At 40.1% G+C, this 9,208-nt stretch overlaps 3 protein-coding genes across 3 annotated transcripts; all 3 read left to right on the top strand.

Moving 5' to 3' along the window:
• Nucleotides 1-605: 605 nt before the first annotated feature.
• LOC140939049 (melanocortin receptor 3-like) lies at nt 606-1,678 on the top strand. The gene has a single exon (XM_073388607.1). It carries the CDS (start codon nt 635-637, stop codon nt 1,553-1,555), a length of 921 nt encoding a protein of 306 aa, XP_073244708.1. The 5' UTR covers nt 606-634; the 3' UTR covers nt 1,556-1,678.
• Nucleotides 1,679-3,199: 1,521 nt separating this feature from the next.
• Nucleotides 3,200-4,559, top strand: LOC140939027 (cannabinoid receptor type 1B-like). The gene has a single exon (XM_073388586.1). It carries the CDS (start codon nt 3,369-3,371, stop codon nt 4,305-4,307), a length of 939 nt encoding a protein of 312 aa, XP_073244687.1. The 5' UTR covers nt 3,200-3,368; the 3' UTR covers nt 4,308-4,559.
• Nucleotides 4,560-7,679: 3,120 nt separating this feature from the next.
• Nucleotides 7,680-9,208, top strand: LOC140938617 (alpha-1A adrenergic receptor-like). Its single transcript, XM_073388116.1, has one exon. The coding sequence runs from the start codon at nt 7,716-7,718 to the stop codon at nt 8,673-8,675; it is 960 nt and encodes a 319-aa protein (XP_073244217.1). The 5' UTR covers nt 7,680-7,715; the 3' UTR covers nt 8,676-9,208.

Genomic DNA, 9,208 nt, shown 5'->3' with positions numbered 1-9,208 from the left:
AAGTCAAATAGTGACAATACAAACAATGCCAATTAACATGCTTACAACATGTAGCTCTTCCGGTGAGGGTTACTGTTTTTCTTGGCAATATAAATTTGTTTTCCTACTCAACGCGACGAATGCCAAGATGACGGTATGTGCACAAATGTTTACAATGCCCAACATTGAAAACAGATTAAAAGCCCCTGCTGTGAGGAAGCAGCCCTTGGTGCCGACAACAAGAAAACAGCTTGGTCTTCTAAAAATTAACAGCCTTTAGCCGCATTTAATTTCCGGACAGATTCTGGAGAAGCTACTTAAGGTGCTGTGTGAAAAGCACATCCACCTCAAAAAGGCATCGAAAATTACCATACTGGACTACATCTTTTACCACCATCTCCCTATTGGTAGTGTAAGCTCATATTTTAGTCAAAGTAATACTATAGCAGGAAATGTCCTTTTCCAGATCTCTTGATTTTTATATATATATATTTTCGTTTCTTTGATGTATCGTTTCAGCTGTCGTTTACGCTCACTTTTCTTTATTGATGGCGAAGCATGCCTGTGTTAAGTAGTCAAAAAGGTGACGAATTTCTCATATATTTTTTTTATTTTTAATCAGGTTTCAGCGACGTAGGCTGGATTAATTGGCAACATGTCCACTACAAATGGCACAGGCACTGAAGAAAACATCAGCCGGTTAGAATTACCTCCAGAATCAGTTGTGATTCTCTCCATCGTCTCTGCTTTGACGAGTGTTGCTGGCTCCTTAGGAAATGTTTTGGTTATGATCGCCGTCTTCAAATCTCAAACTCTCCGTCGCATCCCTGACTACATCATATCAAGCTTGGCATTTTCAGATTTTACAGTCTGTTTTATATATTTACCGTTAATGATTCACAGGTACTACCACTACACCAAGTATTTAACACACGTTGATTCAGCTGTTTCTATTGCGACGTCCTTTTTTGGCCACTGCTCTTGGATTGCATCCGTTACAAACATGTTTGTGGTAACAATTGATCGTGTTATAGCCGTACGTTTTCCACTAAAATACACCCGTATCATGACAGTGCCAAAAGCCTTGTGTGCCATTGCGCTTGTTTGGACTATTTCTCTGACTTTTGGAGCGTTTTACGCTCGAGAAATTGGTGCTTCAAAATTAATCATACTTTCCTACTGCATCATTTTAATGATTGGAACGTGGGCTATGTACGCATACATCTTCTTCGCTGCCAAGCAACAAGAAAACAAAGTTCAAACTTTGAATTCGTCTGCAGGCCCTCTTGTATCAGCTGAACAGAAAGCCGAGAAAAAGGCAACAAAAACCATTTTCACCGTTGTTGGAATTTATACATTGTGTTGGTTGCCATTGCTGCTTTTCCCGATTATTGTGTTTTCAAGTGCTTCAAAAAATGAATTGTATAAGCGGTATTTTCCTTGGGTTCAGACGCTGTTGACGATTAATTCTGCGCTGAATCCGTATGTTTACTGTTTAAGAAGCCGCAAATACCGCTATCAGTTTGCAAAGCTCTTGGGGATTAGGCGCTACCAAAATCACCCTGTAGATGAATGAATAAGAGGTTGAATCACTTTGACCATCTGAAAAGCAAACTGGATATAAACGAGGATTTTTTCAACTAAGCCAATGGTGACTTAACCTGTTACTACCAAGACTAGAACTAGAGCATTTCAGTTTTCTGATGACTCTCTGATCGTATAATAACCGCCACGCTACACCCACTTTGCATACAGCTAGTGCACGCGTGCCTTGTGAGTAGTTTGGGAATTGGAAGGAAGTAAGGAAGGAAGGAAGGAAGTCTGTAAACGCGGATGGAGGGAAGCGACGACCAGAAATACGTCTGTGTTCGCAGGCTAGGAGGATTCCAACAATAACCCTTGTTTAAAACTAACCCGTCATGTTTATTGCCGTGTTTCTCTTTCTTACTTGTAACTGGTGCCTGATAAAAACATTAACAGCAAAACACGAAAAAAACTTTATAGTGTAAAAATTATTTTATTCTCTTAGATTTAAAATTCTCTGATCTTTCCCTGTATCGGTAGTACATTGACGATTATCAGCGAACCGTGCTCCTGAGTGTCAGTCCACGGCGCATGAATCGTCTGATATTTAATTTCAATATTAACGATGCGTTTAACTGTTTTCGCGAGAATTATTGCTAACTGCTGAAAGTCATCAAGGAAGGTAGGGACTGAACACAAGTCAGAATTGTGTCTCGAAACGCCAAATCCCATATCATGGTCTGCATTTACTTAAATTTATTTATCGCCACGTCCTTTTATTGTCACCAGGTTACACAACTGAAATGAAATTTTTATTTAGTTCGGTAGGAAATTTGACCGGCGCGGTCTGAACACCATAACTGTCTAAATTTTTGTACGGCAAAGGCGTTGTTCCTCGGATGTGTGCGCTTGGTAACTCAGCTGGGCCGAGACGCCTTTAACCGAGACGCCATGAATTATTACCCTGCGCATGGGCGGATGGTAAAACCACTGAAAAAAGTTAAAATTCATCCTGGTTCGTTAGTTACGTGTCAAAAGAGCGAAAATATTGAGCGGTTCCATGTGAACCAACTATGCCATCCGTCAATTTTTTTAGCCGGTGGAAACTGATTCGTCCGGCCCAACGTAGCTTCAGAACCACGTACGGCAGCCAACGCATGTACCACGGGCGCGCCTTGCATCTCTCTGGGTATTGGTTAAATCCCCTTTTTTTCCAGGGAATATTGATTTGGTCGTTATGGCGTTGTACGTTAAACCTACTTTAATATTGTTTAAACCAGAATGTGTCAAAGAAACTAGCCTGAGAAAACAACCGGCCTTTGGCGACGCCGCCAACTGGTTTCCCCGCGAAATGACGTCTGAGAAACGAGCGCAGAAATTCCATGGTGATGACGCGTCACTACCAGAAACTGGGCGTTGCTTCTGATTGGTCAAAGTAAATTTCCCGAGCGGCATGACTAATGAGAAGCACTACCCAGATCTGGGTAGTGACGCCTCGTCATGCAGTATGGAATTTCTGCGCTAGTTTCTCAGACGTCATTTCGCGTGGAAAACACTGCTGGCGTCGAGAAATGTCGGATGTTTTCTGAGGCTAAAAAGAACCCAGTAGGATCTTAAAAACGTTATGAAGCGTGTTATGTTAATCTCAGTCTCCAATATATTCAACGGGACTGTGATTATGTCCATTATGTAACCAGCTGTTGCTCTAGGCGGTTCAACAGAAACAGTTCCTTGACAGGATTCCAAATGCATGCAAGTATCACCTTGTAACACAAACTCCTCCCGTAGGATAAGTTCTACTATTCTGAACATCATATAATATACTTCAATGTCTGCCGAGGTAACTTGGTATAATTACCAACAACATGTCCTCTTGTGAGGGTCGATCAACCTCCGAAACAAATTTCACAAGCAGTGAACGAACCTGCATTTATCGGACAGAACTGCCTCCAGAATCAGTTGTGATTCTCTCCATCGTCTCTGCTTTAGCGAGTGTCTCTGGCTCCTTGGGAAATGCTTTAGTTATGATCGCCGTCTTCAAATCTCAAACTCTCCGTAGCATTCCTGACTACATCATATCAAGCTTGGCATTTTCAGATTTTACAGTCTGTTTTATATTTTTACCATTGTCCATCTTTGAATTCAATCACTATACAAGCCAGATTACGCAACAGAACTCCGCGTTTTTTATTGTAAAGAACTTTATTGGACACTGCTCCTGGATTGCTTCGGTTACAAACATGTTCATAGTAACAATTGATCGTTTTTTTGCTATACGATTTCCACTCAAATACGCTACTTTTGCGTCATCAACACCTGCCATATCCGCCATAACGATTGTATGGTTCATTTCTCTGACTTTCGGAGCAGTTTACTCCCGGGATATCGGAGTTCAATCAAGATTCATCATACTTTCTTACTGCATAATACTGATGTTGTGTACATGGGCTATGTATGTATACATTTTTTACACCGCCAAGCGACAAGAAAAGAGAGTTCAGACTATGAGTCCATCCACAGAGTCACATGTCTCTGCTGAGCAACAAAAAGCCGAGAAAAAAGCAACCAAGACCATTTTCACTGTTGTTGGAATTTATGCTTTGTGTTGGTTGCCGCTATTACTTCTTCCGATCATTGTCAATCCTTCCAAGAAGGAATTGTTGTTTAAGCGATGTTTTCCTTGGGTTCAGACTGTGCTGTCGTGTAATTCTGCTCTCAATCCGTACGTTTACTGCTTCAGAAGTCAGAGATACCGCAAACATTTTTTAAATTTCTTGGGAGTAAGGTACTTTAAAAATGGTTAGTCGATCTCAGTATCGAAAAGCTTGCGAATACAACCACCTCATACGCCAGCTATCGAACCGGGCACCCACTCTCTTCACCCGGCTTCTCACTAGGATAAAAAACCGGAGACAATTAGCAAAGTTAACACTTAACACTGATTTCTACAAAGTGATCATGAGACCCTAAGGTTTAAGACATATCTTGAATCATTTACTATCTGATATGAAATAGCTCTTTGGGCGTATAGCGGCGTCGCCTGTGGATGAAAAGGTGGAGGATGGGGTATAACTGACTCTAGCGAATTCTATTGCTAGAGCGTTCCCGGAAAACGAGGTCACTGCACTTCCGTGCACTGCTCTCTGTAGTACGGGCTTTCTAAAGTTGGAAACTCAGCAACGATCACTTGGCTGAAATGATCAATTGATAAGAGTTTTTCAGGACTTCTGCCTCAAGACTTTCTACAAATTACTTCTCTAGCTGTCGAAGTAAAATTCGGTGTATAAAGGTGTGTTAAGTCTAGCAGATATTCTGCAAATAACAGTTGTCATCCATCGGGTTGTATTTCTGCTGTTCTTGCTATTTTATTTAGACAGAGGTTCGCCTATTTCTTCTTCGCAAAACGCGCTAAGTTTTCCGCCATTTTCTCAAGCTCTACCAAAACAACTGAGATAAAACGCAACCTCGTCCTCAGGGCTTCTCGGTTGCAGTATTCCTTTTTCCTGGCGATAGACTGTACTATTGACGTCATTTTATCGGATATTGCCAAATTTGGTCAACGGGTTATGAAGATTTGGTGGGAAGATTTGAGCCAAAGAAAGATGGAGAAACATATTTTCAATAAACAATATGCAAAAGCAAGACGGGCAAAGGTGACGCCAAAGTTAAGTCATTTTGCTGTTACCTCTCTTATCAAACAAAATCCTTCCCAGGATTCTAACTCTGGGAACTACAGTAGCTTGTTGCAGTAGCTGCCATCAGAGGAAGCAACAATTTTTGGCATTTTAAATTGTAAAGATCTTTCAAAAAGTATTCACAAATTAGAGGGCTTTCGCATTTAAGTTTTGTAAGCCCTTGGAAAATTTAAGAGTCTACGAAAAGTGACAAAAGGTTGAACGATTTAAAATGTTGTAAGCAGTTTGATGTGTCGTTTTGTTTATATTTTGTTGATTGCGGTAAACGTTTTGGTTAACACAAGCTCATGTGTGTACATGATAAAACAATCATTGGATTCCGTTTTGTATCGGGTAGCGAAAATAGTGACCGTCGAAAATTTTATCATTTAGACACGACGAGAAAATGAGCCTTCTTTCAAAAGTGTCATTTTCGCGTTCGTTAGAACGCATCCTAATCTTGGTGTTCCTATTGTACAAAGCCACAAATTCTCGAGGTATCACGGGCGACTGCCCATTAGCCCCCCCTACTTGTTTTATCAGGGGCATCTCGGCCGGGAAACTGGACTTCTTTCGACTCGATTTCGTTTCCGTAAGTGACAAACGCGGATCCACTAGTAGACAGAAATAAAGCTCTTTACAAACAGTGACAGTTTCTCTATAAATTCCTCTGCAATGCCAGTGACTTTGCTTATGCTCTCACTGGGTACTAGTGTTCTTTAGATATGCTATGTTCCTCTTCAAAATTTGCATGTAGAAAGCGTGAAATTCAACAATGACAAATTCCCCACCCACAAACAAACAATTGATGAGAAAAGCTCCACCGTGCCGGGGGGGGGGGGGGGACGATTCGACAAATGACCGAGAGGGATGGGTACGCTTGGAATTGACTGAACCATAAGGATATGAAACAAATGCACTTGGGTGTGCTTTCCGCGTAATTCTTTATAGACACTGTTCATCAACGAAAGAAAGAGTTTTTTGAAGTAAATGAACAAAATGACATCAACATGGGCGCAAACGGCGCTGCTTTTTGATATGTCGTGCAAACGAAAAGCCATCCTGTCTTTAATGTTGATTGTTTAAACGCAGAATGAATTCTGATTGTTGCAGTTGGGTGTCTTCATCACAATTAACAATTCAAAACCCACAAAACAAGGCTCAGCTCTGGTCGTTTCAAACAGTTTTTTCTTTGGCTACACATTTCGTGGGACCCTTTCTGTTAGTTTTGCCGATAGAACGAAACAATCTTTCCTTTGAAGTAAAAAGAAAAACAGGAAAAACCATGATCGACACTCTTGTTTAATTAAACTTTGTTGATCAGGCCAATTTATCAAGTCCACGACGTGATGGCGTCACTAAAGAGAATTGGTTTGAATACAGTTTTGATCATCGCTTTCAATTAAGACCTAACGACGATCGAAACATTTTTATTTTCACCGATAAAACAATAGAGTTAAAGGAGGACCATTTCATAAATCAGTCTGTGGCACGAAATATTACTTTTCCACTTTTAGATATAAGATTAAAGTAGAGTTAAAAAATATTGTCATTTCAAATAAACACTGAAAGGTGGTGGCTGGTAATCTCACTGACCAAAGTGGGAAAATTGTGCGGGAATTACACAGCATGAAGATAATATAATATAATGGTTTTCCTAGTGTTTACCTAAACGTTAAGTATTTTAATTTTGAAGACATGTCCCAGAGCCAATAAGAGCTTTCAGTTTCTGCTTATTTAGAAAGTCACCGTGTTCAAGATCGGTCTGCAAATTATTGCTCTCGGTTCTCATCGGCCAATGAACAAAGTTTAATTATCTTTTACCCATTTTGTTGTTATCAGCAGGTTGATGAATATTCCAACATTAGCAGCTGTATTTGTGATAACAACTTCCGAATGTGATACTTAGTTACCTCGCTACTCTTAGATGTTGAGGTTCAGTTGTGTAATAATTGTAAAATCTTCGCCTGTATTTGCTATCACGGTTTGAAGTCACTGTTTTGTGTGGTGACTTGCTGCAACTGACAAGAAGCCCTTTCGTGCCGCGTTTGATGACCTTACTAAAAAAGGTGGTGATGAGATAAACATCCATAATCATAGCGAGGAAATGTGATCACAGTCTTCAAGCAGTATCAACAGATAAGCTACACTGTCAAGTGCAATTGCGTTGGTGATACGTCTTGCAAGAAGCGTGAAAGAAATGTAAGTTTCCTCCATCGTTCGTTCTTTTAAAAACTGTATAATTCAACTGAATTAAATGATTTTTGTTTTGATATCCAAAAATGATAATTTACGAGGAAAAATTTCCAATTCATGGTACAAAATTTCCTAATCTATCAGGTTTGTAAAAAAGAAACTGAAAAATGCAAAATGAAGATTGAACCATCTCATTATTTCTTATTAGTTTTAACTTTTCAACTATGGTTAATTCCATCTGTTCCACGTTTCAGCAAATGATAAATAAAACTGTTTGCCGTTATTAATTTTTTTTTCTAGAAACTTTTCTTGAATCGTTGTCAACAAGTAACATCTGTCATCATGTCCTGCACAGAGAACTGTACTCAAAATGAAACGACTATACAAGCAACCTACATAAATCCAGAATTATCTCCAGAATCAGTTGTGATTCTCACTGTCATCTGTGTTTTAACAAGCATGTTTGGAACCTTTGGAAATTCCTTGGTTATCCTTGCCGTAATGAAATCTGAAGGCCTTCGTAGTATTCCTGACTTTGTCATATTAAGTTTAGCATTTTCAGATTTCACCGTCTGTTCTGTTTACCTACCTCTGTCGGCTTATAAGTACAATTACTATACAAGCCCAATATCACATCCTGATTCAGCGTTTTCTATCGTAACCAGCTTTTTTGGACACATTTCCCTGATCGGGTCTGTTACAAACATGTTTGTTGTAACAGTTGATCGCGTCATTGCTATACGATTTCCGCTCAAATATCCGTCCATCATGACAGTCAAAACAGCCATGTTCGCCATTGCGCTGGTTTGGTTCATTTCTTTCGCTTTTGGGGGGATCTACGCACGGGACATCGGCGTTTCACGGTTCATTATACTTTCTTACTGCATTATTCTTTTGTTAGTCACCCTCAGTATGTACGCCTACATCTTTTACGCCGCAAGGAAGCAAGAAAACAAAGTTCACTCTCTGAATTCATCCACGCAGCCAAATATTTCTACTGATCAACAGAAAGCCGAGAAAAAAGCAGCAAAAACCATTTTCACCGTTGTTGGAATTTATGGCCTGTGTTGGCTACCCTTATTACTTCTCCCGATCATTGTTAATCCTTCCACGGAGGAAGTTTTGTTTAAGAGATGTTTTCCTTGGGTCCAAACGGTTCTGTCATGTAATTCTGCGCTGAATCCGTATGTTTATTGTTTGAGAAGCCGTAAATACCGCAAACAGTTTGCCAAGCTCTTGCGAATAAAGGGTGCCGAAAATATTCATTCCAACACGGCATCGAACACCTATACTCGCCACTAGTGTGAAACGTTGTACTACACAAGAAAAAATAGAAATATAGACTGAAATAATTTTCTGAACAAGGATAACGATGATGACGCCATCCGTGACTAAGGAACTTCGGGACTCAGTTCACGCGTCCAAAACCTTAGTTCTTCGAACAGTTGTGACTTATTTCGATAAATAACTAAGACTTTAATTTCTAAGCTTACAAAGGCAGCACCAAAAAATTCATCATTTACCTTTATTACAGTCAAGCCTCCACCAAGTAACGGCCACCTCTCTACAACGGTCACTAATTTTGGTCTCGGCGGACACTCCATACATTTGATTTTTTAGTCAAGGCCAGGTGACCAAGAATCAACCAATAGCAGTCCCTGTTTAGTTGAGTGAAAGTCTAGGAATATAACAATGGTTCTTGTTTAAACCTCTCTCCAACGGCCACCTCTCTACAACGGGAACGGCCACTAAAGCGTGTCCCCAACTGCCTAATAACCTCTCGACATCGGCCAATTTTTTCAGCGACTAATGAAAAACAATGTGAAAAAGTCAAG

This window comes from Porites lutea, chromosome 5 (assembly GCF_958299795.1).
Source record: "Porites lutea chromosome 5, jaPorLute2.1, whole genome shotgun sequence".
Taxonomy (NCBI): Eukaryota; Metazoa; Cnidaria; class Anthozoa; order Scleractinia; family Poritidae; genus Porites; species Porites lutea.
Note: the sequence above shows the minus strand (reverse complement) of the source record. Positions and strands in the feature narration are given on the sequence as shown.